The 17787-nt window shown below is 61.2% G+C and overlaps 1 protein-coding gene across 2 annotated transcripts in view; it reads left to right on the forward strand.

Annotated features, from left to right (window-relative positions):
- Positions 1–17470, forward strand: part of ADAMTSL2 (ADAMTS like 2) — a 33906-nt gene extending 16436 nt beyond the window's left edge. For both annotated transcript variants that reach the window (XM_006743997.3, XM_031039835.2), the window contains 10 exons: positions 982–1330; positions 1762–2134; positions 6718–6815; positions 10837–10963; positions 11772–11985; positions 12078–12233; positions 12746–12916; positions 13575–13751; positions 15847–15991; positions 16813–17470. In XM_006743997.3, the coding sequence (XP_006744060.1) occupies positions 982–1330; positions 1762–2134; positions 6718–6815; positions 10837–10963; positions 11772–11985; positions 12078–12233; positions 12746–12916; positions 13575–13751; positions 15847–15991; positions 16813–16931 (1929 nt within the window). In that variant the 3' untranslated portion in view covers positions 16932–17470. The remainder of the gene's footprint in view (positions 1–981; positions 1331–1761; positions 2135–6717; positions 6816–10836; positions 10964–11771; positions 11986–12077; positions 12234–12745; positions 12917–13574; positions 13752–15846; positions 15992–16812) is intronic.
- Positions 17471–17787: the final 317 nt, after the last annotated feature.

Genomic DNA, 17787 nt, shown 5'->3' on the forward strand with positions numbered 1-17787 from the left:
ACCGTCGGCTCTTTGGGAGAACAGGGTGGGGCATCTTTACCATATAAACTCGTTGTGGCTCCTTCTTCCCAGGGACCTGGCCATTCCATCATTCAGTGGACTGTGGGTCTGAATGCTGGCCAGAAATCGGGTGGGGCTCCCCCCCTCCCGCGCCACATATCCACCCTTGATTAGCTTTCAATCTTACAGATTGAGAAGCCGCTTTTCTGGGCCCATTTATTTGTCCCCTGGGAGTCCTTTGTCCTATTAGCTGTGTACAGAGGTCTCTGTGGGTCAGGCCTCCTGGCCACCATGGCAGCCCCCCTTGTTCCGATGATCGTGGGGAGTCTGGGTCTATGACAGCATGTCCTGCCATCTGCCCCGGCCTGTGGACACTTAACAGCGTCCCTCCAAGTGATGCTAGTGCCTCCTCACGGGCACATTTCCTTTCGCTCTGGTGAGCAGAATGTCCCTCAGGTGCTCCTACCGGAAACAGTCACCTGGTGGGTTTTGCAGCCTTTCTTTACGCTCCCATCATCTGCAATGGCTTTATCCTCCACTTAGTGTTGGCCTCCTTTCTCCAAGCTTCCAAGAACCACCCTGGTGGCGTGTTGGCACTTTCTCCCAGAGCTATACCCGTGGGATTTCTGGCCCGTGGTGAGAATAAGATGCAGATCAGGTTTCAGTTGGCTTTATTACTTGTAGAATATCCTCTGGGCACCCTCTGTGGCCTGCACCTGGGGTGGACAGCTCCCTCTGCCCCCTCCCTGTGTGTGCCCCTGCTCGCCAGGCTTTGGGTGTGGGCTGCCCCAGGGGCGAGGTGCAGCCTGGGTGGAGGCCCCGTCCTTTGGTCAAGGGCAGGTCCTTGGGAAGGACTCAGCTCCACGTCTGGCAGCTTGGGACAAAAGCGCATCTCTCCCCTAGGGGCTGGTGGGCACTGAACCTCGGCAGCCCCTCCAGGCTTGTGCGGAAGAGGTGGGGTCCCGCTTTTCTCCTCCCCAGGTGTGGAACCAGAACGGCAAAAGCCCCTCCATCACCTTCGAGTACACACTGCTGCAGCCGCCGCATGCCCACCGCATCCAGCCTGTCTACTACAGCTTCTCCGAGCCCGCGTCTGAGAGCGCAGAGAGCCAGGAGCTGGACGGAGCCGCACTGCTGGGCTTCCTGCGGCACAACGGCTCCTTCTACGGCCAGGCCTCCTCCGAGCGCCTGGGCCTGGACAACCGGGTGTTTGGCCACCTGGGCCCGGGGATCGAGCTGGGTCTGAGCAAGGGCCAGGAGACCAACGAGGTGTGCGAGCAGGCCGGCGGCAGGGCCTGCGAGGGACCTCCTAGAGGCAAGGGCTTCCGAGGTAACCAAGAGGGATGGGATTGGGGCGGGGGCTTCCTAGGGAGAAGGGCCCTGGCCAGGCAAGGGGTCTTCAGTCCCCTGCAGCCTGCAGATGAGAGGCTTGCTACGTGCAGCTGTCTGGGGCAGGCAGGCCCATTTCAAATGAGCTCACATTCTGAGGTTCGGGGCAGACATGAGTTTTGGGGGGACCCAATTTAATCCGCTGCAGAGGTCAAGCAGATTTCCCTGCAAGAGATTATCCAGGCCTGCTTACACACACACCTCTACCTGGTGGTCTGCGTCCGCTCCCTGGGCAGAAACCTGCCCCTGGGAGGCTCCCGGTTCGGGTCTTTGCTGCCAGTCACACTGTTCCCCCCATCCCCCGCCCCCATGGGCAGCCCTCGCGCCCTCACAGGGGAGCACTTGAGAGTGAGCCACCTGTCTCCCTCGTAGACGGCAATGCCACCGGGACGGCTCTCGCGGGGGACAAGGATGACCAAGAGGTGGATGCACGTCTCACCTCTCAGCGGCTCCTCTCTGCCAATGTCATCTCCGACCAGCTCCTGGGCGCAGGCTCCGACTCCAGGGAGCTCCCCTTCAACGAGACTGGCAACAGCATCTTTGTGCAGGGCGCGCCGAGGAGCTCCCCGGCCGAGAGCCTCTACGTGGACTACGAGGAGAACGAGGGAGTCGGTGCTTATCTGCTCAATGGGTCCTACCTGGAGCTGAGCAATGACAGAGTGACCAACACCTCCTCTGAGGCCCCGTTCCCGAACGCCAGTGCCAGCCTCCCAGCCATGGCTGGGAACCGGACTCACAAGGCCAGGTAGGAGCTGGGGCTGCTGGTAGGGCTTGGTGGGTGAGGCCAGACCCCGGGGCAATGGGAGAGAGCCACTCCTGCCCAGGCTCCCCGCCCCCTGGATCTGAGTAGGAGGTCAGAAGCCTGGGTCTTAGGGAATCCTTCCCGCAAGTTTGGCCCGTGAGTTAGAGGGGGTGCTGAGCGCCCATGTGTGACTCCAACGCTGGTTGGGGGGAGGAGGAGGAGAACCGTTCTGAGTGGTCATCATGAGCCAAGCTCGGGCCAAGCATCCACGTGCGTGGAAACACCTGCCACAACCACCCTGAGTGTTAGGGCAGTTATAGGGACTCAGAGGGGGTCACAGAGCTTGAAGGTCTGGGTTCTCAGTCTGGACAGTCTGGACACACAGCCGCTGGGTGTGAGGTGGACGCCCCGGGCTGCTCACTGAATGTGGAGTGGCTTAGCACCAACCTTCGCTGCAGGCCAGAGAGGAGACGGGGAAGGGTCCAGTGGGGTCCTTGGCCAGGGGGAGACCCCAGAATCAGGCACTGGGAATAAGGCCTTCTGCTTCAGGGGCTGGAGCTACCTCTAGGATGTGTCAAGTAGGGGTCTAGCTGGGGCCAGGCCCCCAGAGCCAGGGACACACTTGGAGACGTCTGGATAGTTACACCTAGGGACACCTTGTCAGCCGCACCTGCAGATACCTGGACAGTTGCGGCTGGCTCTGGGTCGGAGGCAGTTGGGAGCAGGCCGGTCACCGTCCTTACCAGGAGACGATCCCTGGTGACAAGGCCCTTGGGCCGATGATGGCCCCCAGGGAGGGTCCCCGCGCCTTTCCCCAGAAGTTCAGGGGGCAGCCCAGGCCGCTCAAGCGGAGCGAGTCAGGCTCGGCAACTGCTGGTGGTGGGTGGGGACTGGAGGGAGGAAGGACTCAATGGTTTTTGTTTTATCTTCCGAAGACCCACCCACACCCCTTGACTTTAGACACCAAACATGAATGGAGCCCTAACCAGGGCTGAGGATGCAGAGGTGGGCATCCTTGGGACCCTGGGGGACTGGGTTTGATAGAAGATTTGGGCTTCACTCATAAGGCCACATGGTTGGGGTGACCCTCTCACCCGTGAGCCTGGGGACAAGAGCAGCAAAGCGGCCCCCCTTAGCCTACCAGGGTGCTTGTGCCTTCTCTCAAGCTCTTTTCTGAGGTCCCCCCCGCCCAGTCACAGGGGACAGCCAGGGCGCATCTGGGACACCTCTTACAGGCTCTGGGTGGAATTCTTTGCAAATGTGGACAGAGTGAAGCTTCTGTGGCTGCCCTTCTTCCCACAGGGCCCACCAGGGCTGTCTGCTCACCAGCCCAGGGACCCAAAAGCTTGCACGGTATGGGGCCTTGGGGGCATGTGGGACCCAGCGGCGGGGAGGGGTGGCAGGCTTCGCTTCCAGGTGCACGTCCGAGTCTGAGAGGGGGGTTTATGGGCAAAGGGCCAGTGTTCACAATGAGCCAGCCCTTGCTGGTGGGACTGAGCCCGTTCCTGGAGGCTCCGAGCCTGGTCTCCGCATCTTTAGCCGGCCTCTTGTCAGCTCCAGGCCTGCCTAGAGGATTACAATCTACCCCCAGTGGAAGCCTCGAATGAGGACTCAGGGAATAGAACCATCAGTAGCCCGCAGAACCTCCAGGGTGGGCCTGGCACTCTTGCAGGCGCCCAAGAAAGTTGGCGTCCCTCTCTGAACGGCTTTACCCGGGTGGCACAGAGGCCCAGCTGCCTCATGTGGCTTAAGGCGTGGAGAAAGCTCAGGAAGGAGTGTCGGGAGACCTGGGTCACCATCCCAACTTCCCGTGTGACTCAGACATGTCTCCCACCCGCTCCTGGCTTCAGGTTCCATGTCCCTGAGTGCGGGGCTAGGAGGAACCCCCAGGGCCCGCCAGTCGAGCAGCCCAGGATTCCCAGGCCAGATCACGCATGCACGAACTTTTGGGTCCTTGAGCCACGCTGAAAGTGTCTCTCCTGCCCCAAACCCAGAGGACTCTTACCCATTCCTCAGCCCCCCGGGGGGCCTCCTGGGCCGCAGGAATCAATACAATCGATTGTCCACACTCAGAAAGCCCCGGCCAGTCAGCCAGTCGGGCGCGGGGAGATGGGGCGGCGCCCCCAGCCGGCTGCCATCAAAGGATGCTGTTGCTCGCTTGGAGACCAAAGATGGTCTTTAGAGATAAAGGACCCAGGGAGGCGGCGGGGAAACCACCAGCCAAAATAGCCCGGCTTGGCGCGCTATCCAAACACAGGAAGTCGCGTCTGCTCCGAGAGAGACCGAAATCAAAGGGGCAGCTCAGAAAGGAAAGGTTATTTTCATCTCTTCAGAGAGGCCTCAAACAATCAAGGGAGGCCCCCCCAGTCACCAGAAGCAGACACTGGGAACCAGCACACGGAGACACAGGCTCTCTCTCTCCCCCACTGGCCTGGAGGGGGGAAAAACAGCAAAGAGGCTTGCTGGTTCATTTGTAAACAAGACTCTCCTGCCTGGGTTGTCTGAGCCTAGAGCCCCACCGAGTCTGGCTGAAAGGGGCACTCTCTTCCTTCCAAAAGGAGGCAGGAGAGGGGTTGGTGGCTCAGAGATCCTGGGGGTGCTCGCTCCTTCCAAGAACAGAAGGCAGACGTTGCACTGTTGTGCAAATATGGGCCAGGTTTTTCAAGAGGGGTTCTGCTGGTCCCGACGTGGGCCCCGTGTAAGAGGGAGGTGTGGGCAGCCCCTCCAGAAATACCTTTTGTGCTTCAACCCCGAAGGGTTATTTTGAACCAGGCCGCTCTCTCTCGAGTCAAGAATGAGTCACGCAGCCTGCTGGCTAAGGAGTGTGTAATTAGTTGAAGATGGTGCTGCTTCCTCATGGGGGGGGCGGTGGGGCATGGGTGGGATCTTTTCTTCTCTTTTTGTTCTTGGGGAGAATTGAAAGCCATGGGAAGGAGGGCGGGGGACCCAGTCAGCAAGATTCATGTTCTCCGAGTCAGGCGTTAGGTAGTAGGTTTCTGGGCCCTTCCTTGCACCGGGGAGCTGGATGCTCTCGCCCAGGTTTCCATGGGTCCCTTGCTCTGAGATGACAAGGTCTTCGGTGGGTGGGGAGCCCCATTTAAACATTTCTTTTCACTCTTGAGGAGGGAGGGGGACCTTCCCCTTCCCATCCCGAGATCTATGAAAGGGAAGGGTTGGCTCTTGGTTGTGAAGCCACCAGGTGAGGGGCTCAGTGGTTTTGAGTGACCCTGAAACCGGCCACTGGCTCACGGTCTGCCCCCCTCCCCCCTGCTTTCTCCTCCTCAGCCCCCCCACCTCTCTCCCCCTCCCTGGGTTATGAGGCCACATTCTTCATAAGGTAGACTCATTCCTTAAGGTTGTAGGTGGATTATTCCCTGATTCTCAGAGCGAGATGAGCCTTCAGGGCCACATTCCCACGAGAGTGGACCACGGTGCTGGTCCACACAAGAAACCCCAGAAGTGGAGCGAGCTCCCAGATGAATCCAAACCAATGTCCCGATCACAGAACCGACAGGCAAGCCCTTCAGAGTGTACGCCCTGGAACCTTCACTAAGCCTGACTACTGAGGTGGCAGAAGGTCCCCGGAAAGGGACCTGTGAATGTGTCCATGCAGAAGCCTCGTGGAAGGGTGGCGGCTACGGGCGGTGGTCAGCCAGCCCCTCGGGCTTGGGGCACCGGGGCAGGGTCCGGTGTGAGAGGGATGCCGAGGCCCGAAGGATGCCGTCAGCCGGGCCATCACGCCACGTCCTGTTCTGGGGGCTGCGGGGCTCCGTGGGCCGCCTTCAAGCCCCGGCGGCCACATCTCAGAGCAGAGGCTGGGGCGCCACTTCCCTCCTCCCCCGCTGAGTCCAAACCCAGCCTGCATGTTGGATATGGAGGCTGGGCCCCAGCGCACCAACTGGTTCAAAGAAGCAAACAGTCCTAACAATAGTTGGCTTCAGCCGCCCGGGCTCTGGCCAAGAATCATAGCTGGTTGCTGGCGCGGACCCAGCTTGCTTTCCCCTGCACAACAGCCATCACAGACCTGGGCAGAGGCGTCTGGAGGGGACCGGCCACGCCCCTGTCTGCAGCTGAGCTTTGCTGCTTTGATCCTTGGAGGCTGAATGGCTCGTGTCCCCATTCAAGCTGAGTCCCGGCTGAGGGAGGCCGCAAGAGAGAATTCCGGCACGTTCTCAGCAGAGAAGGTGCCTTCCGAGGTCCCTTGTGGGGGAGTAGAGAAGAGGAATCCACTTGCCCGTGCTAGAAGGCGACAGTGGGAAGCCGGCGCGTGTGTGGGGAGCCGTGGCCATGCGGGTGAGCCCCGAACTCGCCCCCAGCCTGGAGCTTGGGCCTGCCATGCCGTGTGCTTGGACGGCCCTCGGTCTACAACAGAAAGGCAAATGTCGCTCTGTCCTAAAGCGTGCCTCCCTGCGGTGCTCCCTCCGGTCCTCCGTTCTAGACGGCGGCGGATGGACTGACCCTCACAGTGCGGACCCTGCCCGGGGCCAGGGCCGGCACGCTGTTCCCTGAGGGCACGGCCTCGGGGAGAGCTCATGCCCAGAGCCCCGTGGGGAGGGCTCATCCGCTTCTCTGCGTCTCCCTTTCAGGACCAGGCCCAAGGCACGCAAGCAAGGCGTGAGCCCAGCGGACATGTACCGGTGGAAGCTCTCGTCCCACGAGCCCTGCAGCTCCACCTGCACCACAGGTACTAGTCACCTGCAGGGCAGCACCTGCTCAGCCCGCCTCCACGGCGGGGCTGCAGCTGCGGGCCCCCCCACCGCCCACAGGGAGCTGGTCTGGTGATTCCCTGATGGGGCGACGGCATGAGGGGACAGGAGTTGGTGTCCTTGTGCTCCCGGCAATGTGGGGACCACAGTCAGGCCCGGCCTCCTGGGGGTGAGGTGGGCTGCCCCAAGCACTCCCTCATCTTCGTGTATTTTGTTAGGGCAGACATCGTTTTGGTTAAAAGTAAGACCGATCAAGTGGTAAGGATTTTACTTTTGTTTGCAGCAACCTGGGAAGGGAAACTCGACCCATGAGGGAATGGGACAGATTCTAGGACCTTGCCAGGGGAGCAGGTGGGAGGGGAAGAGAGACCCCCCCCCTTGGTGGCCCCTAGACAGACAGACACATGTGGTTAGTTAGTAAGCGTTGAGCTGAGATTCGAACCCATGTCTGTCTGCCCACATGGCCACTGCCGCATTCGGACGCTGGCCACAGCCCCCTGGGACCTGGGTTCCCTCCCCTGGGGGCTGCTGTAAGCTCAGACGTCAGACCGAGGGCCTGCGCCCATGGGAAACATTTAGGGAGACCCCGAGTGCCGCCTCGCCCATGCTTGGGACTTCGTGTTTGGGTTTGGTCAACACCTGGGGCTGCCGCTTAAAATGTGTGATGCTCTCCACCCTGCCCCAGCAACCCCCAAATTGGCCCCTGCAGTCTGCAGCCAGCGAGGAGGATGAGGCAGGCCACTGGTGGACCCTGGGCAGCTGGTGGACCAGGTTGGGTCACGTAGACCTCCTGCAGCCCCGGTTGGCATAGGTGATGCCCGAGGCAGGAGCTGGGGAGGTGGCCCCACAGGGTTCTGAACACACTGTAGGTCCTTAGGGAGGGCCTGTCGGTTAAGGAGCTTGGGCCCCTCGTGCTATTGCAAGAGCCTCCCGAGCTGGGTGCGGGGCATGCCAAGTTTGCCCCCGGATGTTGTGGGGGCATGAGGCCAGCTTTGCAGGGTGTGCCCTGAGCACGGGAGCTGCACCGTCTGGCCGACCACACCACGTGCCTTCGGCAAGTTGCTGAGTCTCTCTGAGCCTCAGTTTTCTACCTGTAAAATGGGACGCGCCCCTCCGCCAAGGTGGTTGTGAGGATGGAAGCAAAAGGAGGAGTAAGCTGTCATGGCCAAAGCTCAGCACGTGGGCACCGCCTCTACGCGGCCACCACCCACCTATCGCCAGGCCGCTGGTCTTGGGAGGGAGCCACGGGAGCCACCTCACTGGGCTGGCCCAAGGGGGCTGGGCACGTGGGGGGCGCTGCTGGAGGGTCTGCTTTGCCAGAGGCTGTCTCGGGAGGGCACAGACCGGTTCGCACAGAGTCCCCCAGTCTCCCCGGGACGCTGCAGGTGCTGGAATTGTCCTGAAACATTATGTCTGGGAGCCTCTCCTGTCCCCCCCGGACACAGTGCTGCCTGGGGAGGTGACAGCGCTGGAGACGGTGGTGAGGGGCCTGATGGCCGGCCCTGGGTGGAAGACAGCCCCCCTGGGGGCGGGGGAGACACAGAGCCACTTCTCCTCGGCCACAGAGTAGCCAGGCAGGGGGACGGGCTGGCTTTGCCTCTTGTGGCCCAAGGGGCACAGCAGGATGAAAGAAGAAAGGAAGCAAGAAAGATTTGGGCTCTGCTCTAGGAAGCACTTTCCTTTAGCTGAGGATCTCCAGGAGTGAAATGAATGGCCCCGGTAGAGGGTGAGTTCCCCATCACCACGGAGGCACCCAGCTCCGCCCAAATGGCACGCGGCAGAAATGGCAGAGTTGGGTTCCAGCTGAATGGCCCCCCTGCCACCACCTCCCGCACACGCTATCGAATTCGAAGCTCGTGACTGTGGCCGACTACTCTTGAAATCCCATTCTGCGGGGTGCCGAGGCCAGGCCGGGTGGTGGTGGGGTGACATGCCTTCTGTGGCCCATGGAGCCTGGGCAGTGTCACGGGCACACAGCAGGGGCCCCTTGGCACATCCGGGGTGAGGGCTGGGGGTAGCGGGGCCAGCAGGCCCTGAACCTGGCCCCCTGCCAGTGCAGGACGCCAATCTGTGTTTCATGCGCTCCAGCTCCCTGCTCGCTTTTGCTTAAAGGGAAGGCCCCGTGCGTAAGGAGGTTTGAAAAGCACCGTGCTCAAGACTGATGTAATGAAGAAAATTGGTACCTCGATTCTCCTAGCATCTTGGAGAGGTCCCCAACTTGGGGACGACCAAGCTGAGGCCTGGGGAGTCTGACAGTGTTCACGAGATGAGGGAGACACTGAGCTGGGTCTTGAACCCCAGTAGCTTTTGCTCAAGACCTGCCGTGTTTCCAGTCAATGGGGAGGTCTGAATGGATAATCAGGCACTTGGCGAGGGTCTGCAAGTCCCCAACCCTGGACCTCCCTGGGCCCCAGAGCTGGTGTCTCCGAGGCCTGGAACATTCCAAGCAGACCTGGCCAGGAAGGCGGCCTCCCCCTCAGAGAGGGCGAAAGACGACACAGCCCAGTGCTGCAGCCTGGCTCGTCCTTTACGGAAAAAAGAAAAAATCCCCTTGTAGGCTGCTTCCCAGGCTGTTCCGTTCCATCCAGGGCTGGGGCTTGGAGAGGCAGCAGCTTTCAGACACGCGCCGCTGGGAAGGGAGGGCTGGGGCTCTCCATCAATGGGAAGTTGATTTCCTCCTGGGGGACCGGCAGCTCCATTGAGGAGAACCCCATTATCTCCATCATTCAGGGGCTGGGTCCCCCCATCTCTCTCTCCCTCTCTCTCTCTCTCTCACACACACACACACACACCAGCAACAACAAACCCTAACCCCACCTGGCCTTCACTGATGCTAACAAATCTCCCTGAGTCATCCTGCTTCCTTTGTAGGGACCCAACCACTGTTCAGTGAATTTGGCTCTTGTGACAACTCAGTGCCAGGTGCAGGGGTGCAGGGGCAAGAAGACCAGAGGAGTAGAAGATGGAGGGGGGGGTCAAGAACTAACAGTATTGGGTGAGGGCTGGCCCTTTACACATCGTCCCCCTGATGGGATTTACGGAGTACTGGGGAGCCAAGGAAGGTAAACACACATCGTAGTGATTAAAGGAAGTTCAAGAGAGTTGGATGAGGATTAAGGTGTGCCATAGGAGGGCAGGGAGAGTCTGAAGGTCAAATATGACACCTGGGGGGAGCCAGAAAGGGCTGGAATGGTGAGAGTTTCCAAACATATCCATCCACCCACCCACCCATCAACCTATCCATCCTTCCATTTACTCACCAAACTTTCCATCCATTCGTATTCATCTATTCATATCAACTCTCCATCCATATCCATCTATTCATATCCATCCATAACTATCCATCCATCTACCCATATCCATCCATCCATCCACCCACAACCTGTCTGTCCATCCATCCATCCATCCATATCCATCCATATCCATCCATCCACCCACAACCTATCCATGCATCCATCCATGCATCCATCCATCCATCCATCCATCCATCCATCCATCCACCCACCCATATCCATCCATCCATCCATGTACACACAACCTGTCTATTCATCCATCATCCATCCATCCATCCATCCATCCACCTATCCATCTACCTACCCACCCTCCCATTTACTCACCCATAGATGGGTAGTTGCTGTAAGAATGAAGATTAGTGACGCCTGGCTGTATGTGCCTCTGCACCCCTATAAGGGCCAAATGAGCCCAGGGTCTGTGACATATGAAGTGGATGCCCAGTCTGAGCTGGATGGGGTAGGGGTGGAGGTGGGGGTGCAGAGAGGGATCAGACCCTGAGACATGGGCAGGGAGAGAGTTCATATCCACAAAGCTGTCCTCACTGGGCTCTGCCACTGTTCTGTAAGCTGGTTACTGTCATTATCCTCAGTTTAAACCAGGGAAGCTCTGAGAGGTCAGGTGACTTGTCTGTGGTCCCATGGCCCATCTGCTGGTCTCCAAGGGATTCGCTTGTGGCTCATGGGCCCTTCCCTTGTCCTGAACCAGGGGTCATGTCGACCTATGCCATGTGCGTCCGCTATGATGGCATCGAGGTGGACGACAGCTACTGCGACGCCCTGACCCGTCCTGAGCCTGTCCAGGAGTTCTGCGCCGGGAGGGAGTGCCAGCCCAGGTACCTGCCACCCAGCGCCCGGGGCAGGGGGTGTGGGGGCACCTGGGGGTCTGCTTTGCCTCTGCCCAGAGGAGCAGCAGGCTTTAGCTAGCATCCTGCTCCCACGACGGGCTTTGTGGGCAGGGGACTGTGGGGTGGGGGTACGAAACTGGCCTGCCAGTCCTCTGCCATGTCCCACACTGCCTCACAAATGGTCAGAGACCAAGCCCTAAGCGTGTCCTCTTCCCAGGCACGACCAGACGGGGTCCGCAGAGGAGCCCGAGGCTACGCACCTGTTCTCTTCTGGCTGGCTCCATCCGGGCCCTCTGCTCCCTGCATATATGCTCCCTTCTGAGAAGCTGGTTATGTCGCCCTGGGGGCCTGCCCTTCCCCCTTGGAGCCCCCATGGGGGGCAGCACAGGGCTCTGGGACACTGAAGCATGACCTCGAGTAGGAGAAGGAGGGAGGGCACTTTGGGAAGGAAGGAGCAGCGTGAGCAAGGGAGCAAGGCCAGGACGTGGTCCTGAGAGGCTGGAAAGCCAGGTGGTGTGTGCGGAGGGGAGAACAGGTGGAGGCCACATGGGTTCCTAGGCAGGCTGGCCAAGCTCATGCTCCGGGCACCAGCTCCCGGCACCGGTGCCCCCCCGCAACCTTGGGCGGCTCCCGGGGGGCTCAGGGTCATCTGGGCAACAGCCTCCACCCTGGGGCCTCACCAGCTTCCTGGCTGGCTTCGCCCAGTGTGATTTTGGACACGGTCGGGGGGATTGCGTGGCGTCCCCGCCGCAGCAAGGAAGGTGGGGTCTCTGAAGGCCGGCCCCTCCCGAGGCAGGTGGGAGACCAGCAGCTGGAGCGAGTGCTCACGCACCTGCGGCGAGGGCTACCAGTTCCGCATCGTGCGCTGCTGGAAGATGCTGTCCCCCGGCTTCGACAGCTCCGTGTACAGTGACCTGTGTGAGGCGGCCGAGGCCGTGCGGCCCGAGGAACGCAAGACATGCCGCAACCCGGCGTGCGGGCCCCAGTGGGAGATGTCCGAGTGGTCCGAGGTGAGCGTGTGCGCGGCCAAGCCTGGCCCGCGGGCTCAGGGTCCGCGCGCTTCGGGGCAGCCCTGACCCCCGCCCCACCCGCTTCCTCGCAGTGCACGGCCAAGTGTGGGGAGCGCAGCGTGGTGACCAGGGACATCCGCTGCTCGGAGGACGAGAAGCTGTGTGACCCCAACACCAGGCCCGTGGGGGAGAAGGACTGCACGGGCCCCCCCTGCGACCGCCAGTGGACTGTCTCCGACTGGGGCCCGGTGAGGGCAGGGCCTGGATGGGGCGGTGCGCGCGGGGCTGGGGGCCGCTCTTCACCTCGCGGCGCCTCAGTCTCCCTGTTCGTCTCGAGTGAGGATGTGGGGTTAGAACACCTAACCAGCCGTTCTCCCTGCTATGACGAGGAATCTAAACCTTTATCTGAAAACACGATCCCTTCTCAAGTCCTCCCCATCTGTCTGCTTGTGTGTCTGTCTCTGTGTCCCTCGTCTGTAAGTCAGACACTCAGCTGCTCACCAGGGTCCCCTCTGGGTGCTGGGTACACGGGTGACCTTTTTAGGTAATTTAGGTGTGCTTTTCTGTGTCTGTTTTTCACCGAGCATGGAATATTTCTGTAATTAGAACAGAAAACGTTATTTAAAAAGTGGTTGCCGTGGCAACCGCTCCCTCCCCCGTGCTGCCTGGGGAGCCCGTCCTCTCTGGGAAGCGGCAGCGGGGGGGCGGGGGGTGGGACGTGGACAGGGCCCTGCCTCTAACCTCGGCCTCCCCGCTGCAGTGCAGTGGAAGCTGTGGCCAGGGCCGTATGATCAGACACGTGTACTGCAAGACCAGTGACGGCCGGGTGGTGCCCGAGTCGCAGTGCCAGACGGAGACCAAGCCTCTGGCCATCCATCCCTGCGGGGACAAGAACTGTCCCGCCCACTGGCTGGCCCAGGACTGGGAGCGGGTGAGTGCCCCGAGCCAGCGGCCTGGGAGAGCAAGCGGCCGAGAGCCAGGTGGCCAGAGGGACAGATGGGTCATACGGGGAATTAATTGCACATTGCGATGGCACGATTCACTACAACTTAATTTGAAAGAGAAAAAAGGCCCCAAGGGAAGAACACCCCTTAAAACTTGCCAAATCTTAGGAGGCAAATGCTGGATGAGGCATGTTGAATGGGTCGTGTTTCCCCCGCCCCTCCCAGTCCCCACTTTCCAGATTTAGGGAAAACCAGGGTGGGCGGGGGGGGGGCGGGCACTCAGCCATTTGCTCCCACAACCACCTCGTCTGCCCACTGACCAGCCAGTCACTGACTTGCCCCTCGGGACGAGTCGTTCTCGCCAAGTTGCTGCGGGTGGACCACTATTAGCCGAGTCCTGTTGGGACAAAGTGTCATTAACCATTCTGTTTGAAAACAGATGGTTTTGTCGGCAATTGCTTTTGATCAGATGTGTCTGGGGCCAAATGGTTATCAACCAAGAGTTCTCAGCCGATTTCCCAGGGATGCAAACGTTTTCACCCGTTGTTGGTGACCAAGCCCTATCGCTGCAGTCACACACGTGCTGTGTTCTGGTCCCCCTGGCCTCTGGCCTCTGACCCGGCCCCATCTGTCCCCCGGCCTCAGTGTAACACCACTTGCGGCCGGGGTGTGAAGAAGAGGCTGGTCTTGTGCATGGAGCTGGCCAACGGGAAGCCACAGACCCGCAGCGGCCCCGAGTGCGGGCTGGCCAAGAAGCCCCCCGAGGAGAGCACCTGCTTCGAGAGACCTTGCTTCAAGTGGTACACCAGCCCGTGGTCAGAGGTGAGCGCCCTGCAGGCCCCTCTGCCCCCTCGGGCCAGCCCTGAGTTCTGGTCCTGCCACGGTACCTCGCCCCCGCCCCAAGTGCCCCTCACTCACCCCCTCCATGGTCTCCTAGTGTGTCCTTAGCAACAATGTCCCTCCTGGGCCCCCAGGCCCCTCTCCACCTAATGATGTCATCTGCTCTCAAGAGGTGGCACAAGGGGAGGCCCAAAGTGGTCTTTGAGCATCACCGAGTGGGGTGGGGACAGAGAACAGGAGCCCCAGGGCCAGTGCCGCTGTGGCTAGACTGTGCCACCTGGAGTTTCCAGAGCCTCTGGCCTCAGTGTCCTCATGGGCCAGCTCTGGACACTATGGGGATGATGCAGGGGTGTCACATGGGACGGGGAGCCCTGGACACTCAGCCGTGATGTTCTGCAGTGTGCCTCAGACACCATACCCAAGGTTTCCACGGTCTTGGTTGTTAGGATGGTGGAGGCCAAATCCCTAAACCTTAGAGTTCAAGGTGAAGATTTTTAGAGTCTATAAGACAGGGTGAGTCTGGGGATTCTATGAGTGCTGCCCCCCTCCCAGAGGGTGAGCCCCAGGCTCAGGGTTCTCCGTGGAAAGACCTGTGGTGACGTGAATCTTGCCCTAGATGGGACCTCTGCTTCCTACAGCACGCATGCTCATTCAAGAGCAAAAACACGCACATTTATTCATACTGTGTTGCCCACAAAAGGACCCACCTGGGGAGAAGGAGAGGGGCTGAGGGTGGGGCGGAGGCTTCCAGAGGAGGCGTGGGCAGAGCCAGGGTCCAAAGGGTGAACAGGCGTCCAAGGGCCAGGAGGGTCTAGTGGCTACAGAGAGCAGAGCGAGGCATGTCAGGGGGCCAAGTCTCCCCCCGAGTGGCAGCGCCTGGCTGGGAGGGGGGGATGGGGAGGGCATCAGGTGGGGCTGGGAGGCTGCTGAAGTTTGCCTGGGGCTCTAGGCCCCCAGGAACCAGCTTCAGAAGATGGGGGCGGCTGTGGGGGTGGGGCCAGGACCTACTGGTCCCAGTGCAGGTGCTGTGCTGGGGGTTGGGTGCCATGACCTGGAAGGGAGGAAAGCCACAGAGAGGGAGCAGACCCCCCCAGATGTCCTGAGAGCACTGGGGGAGGGACATCCCCGTATTGCTCTGTTGACAATGGGTGGGTGAGGGGTGACTGACACAGATGGACCACGGTGGGCGTGTGGGCCTCTGGCATCTTGTCCCTGTGGCTGCCCCTCCCTGGGATGCGGGCTCAGTAAGAGCTCACACTCCCAGCTGTCCTCTCTACTCCCCGTGGGCAGAGGGTTCCCTCTGGGGCTACAGCCAGAGGCTCCTCGGGGAACCCACCCATGGCGGGCGGTCCTCTGTGCTCAGTGCCAAGCTGGCCTCCTCTTGCCTCCTGCCCGGGCCAACCGCCCACGCTGGGAGTGGGTGGGTGTCCTCCCGGCTAAGTCTTAATCAGTTAAATGGGAGGCTGGGTCCAGGGCTGGGGCCTCCCACCCTTCGCCCCCTTGGGGAATTGAGGGCTCAGGCCCCAGATGTGCCTGGGTGATGTGGGGTCACCCATATCGGGGGGAACAAGAGAGAGCCACTGCCTGTCAGATCTTGGCAGGAGGATGACGGGGCAACTGGGGTCAGCAGATGTCCCTGGTGTTCTGGGTAGCTCAGCAGGGTTTTCCAAGGGGAACATCTGGACGGGGGAGCCTCGGGTGGGAGTGGCGACTTTGGAAGATGGGTTTAATTGGCCCACGACAAACAGTGTTTTACTGGAGTGGGAAAGCAGCATTCTCCCTCGGCCATGGCCCCATGTGTCTGGAGTGTTCTGTCTCACGGGCCCCGGGAAAGCTGAAACCAAAGGACCCACCCAGGGACAGTGGGGAGAGGAGGGGCGCACTGCTTCAAGGTGCAAATGTGTGGTGAAGCTGAGTGGCCCTGGGTGGGGATGAGCGTCAGGCTTCTTGTCCACCCCCCGCCCCCCCACTGAGACTCAGCAGCCTGGGGGGAGGGGTGGGAGTCCCTCTTTGGCTGGAAACCCTGTCCTGCCAGGTTGGGAGGGGGGGACTTCAGTCATTTTCTCTCTCTCATCAGTGCACCAAGACCTGTGGGGTGGGCGTGCGGATGCGAGATGTGAAATGCTACCAGGGAACGGACATCGTCCGGGGCTGCGACCCGCTGGTGAAGCCTGTCGGCAGGCAGGCCTGTGACCTGCAGCCCTGCCCCACAGAGCCCCCAGGTGAGAAGGGGGAGGCCGACAAACGTGGGCAGAGCCAGGGCCTGAGGGATGAGCAGGTGTCAGCCAAGAGGCCAGGAGAGTCTAGTGGCTAGGGACACCAAGTCCTATGGGGGAGCAAAGGCTCCACCCCTCCTCCCCCCACCTGCCCCCGAATGGCTGAACCCGGCTAGGAGGTGAGGGTGGGCAGGGCGGCAGGTGAGACCTAACTGGGGCTCAGGGTCCCCAGGAGCCATGTCAAGATGGGCATCTGGCTTCAGAAGATGGGGCCAACTATGGGCAGACACCAGCATATCCAGGATGACTCAGCCTGAATGGGATACACAGCTCAGGTGCTGGGCACGGGCGGGTGGGTGGCGAGGGCTGATGGAGGGCTTGAGTGCCTGGAAGAGGGGCAGGGTGCTAGGCTCTGTGGGGGCACCAGGGCGGGTGATGAGTTGCTTCACACCTGTTCCATAGCGGGGATGCCTGTGGGCCTGTGGACCTCCTGGGAAGTGAGGTCAAGGACTCCCCCCAACCCTGGCTCTGGGCGTCACCATTCTTGTGCACAGATCAAACCACTGGGGGGATATTGGCAGGAAAGGGGTGGCAGAGGAATAGCGCTCGAGGGCCCCAAGTGGGGTGGGGGGCCCGTTGCCCCTGCACCTAGAAACGGGCAGGTAGGGGCCACCGGCCCCCAGGTGTTCTGCTGCCTCGGACCACCCCCGAGTGGACCAAGCTCCTGCAGTTGAGGAGAGGAGGCAGTGGGGTGGGGGTGGGTCCTGTCCTGTTGAGTTTTCACCCCTTGGCCACCTCTGATGCCCCCCACCGTGTCCCTTCCCCAGATGACAGCTGCCAGGACCAGCCAGGCACCAACTGCGCCCTGGCCATCAAGGTGAACCTCTGTGGCCACTGGTACTACAGCAAGGCATGCTGCCGCTCCTGCAGACCCCCTCACTCCTAGGCCCTGCCGCCGCCCCTCGGAGACCCGAGCGCCCCGCCCCTGGGGCCACCCCGCAGCTCCTGGGGCCCCTCCACGGACACCCTTCCCGAGGGCGCCCGGGCTGTGAAGACGAGACACTGAGCCTCTGCTCTCCCCCGGGGAGGGAGAGCCCCCGACAGAGCCGTCCCTGCCTGGGAAGGCGTTCTTGGAGCTACGAGGACGGCGTGCTTGCGGTTCCCACGCCCCAGCACCCAGCCCGGGCCCCAGCCCCACCCAAGGGGCCTGGGAACGTCCCCTCTCCCTCCGGGGCTATGGGGTCGAGGAGGGCCGGGGCGGCCGGGAGATCCAGGTGCCACCTCGGACCCGGATCCTGTTTAGGCGTGCTCCTTCCAGAGGAATTGTATCTCGCAACGAGCGTCCCCTTGCCTCGTTATACGAAGCTCTCGCGCACGGAGGGACCCGCTGCACTTTAGGCCCCGGGAGAGGCACTGCTTCTCACGGCACGCTGGGATATGGTCGTCAGTCAGTACTCCTGTATGTTAATAAAGTGGTCGTATTTATGGCGGCGTCGCGGGTTCCCAGGGGCTCCGGCAGGAGGGCTGGGGTAGCTGTCGGGCTCTGAGAGCCAGGCCGTCCAGCTCGCGAGTTCAGGAAGATTTGCTGGGGCCTCGGCCGAGCGGCAGAGTCTCCCTGAGGAGGTGACAGTCGGGGGCAAGCACACAGAGGTGGGGTGCCTGCAGGGGTGAGGGGGACGGGGCACATCAGGACTCCGACATTGTACTCAGAACTGAGCCAATCTCACGCCCACTCGCTGGTGTGGAAGCTGGGGATGGCGTGGGGGGGTGGGGCTGGAGGAATTGCCTGCCCCGAACCTCCG

This window comes from Leptonychotes weddellii, chromosome 14 (assembly GCF_054177405.1).
Source record: "Leptonychotes weddellii isolate Sample4059 chromosome 14, ASM5417740v2, whole genome shotgun sequence".
In the NCBI taxonomy this organism is placed as follows: domain Eukaryota; kingdom Metazoa; phylum Chordata; class Mammalia; order Carnivora; family Phocidae; genus Leptonychotes; species Leptonychotes weddellii.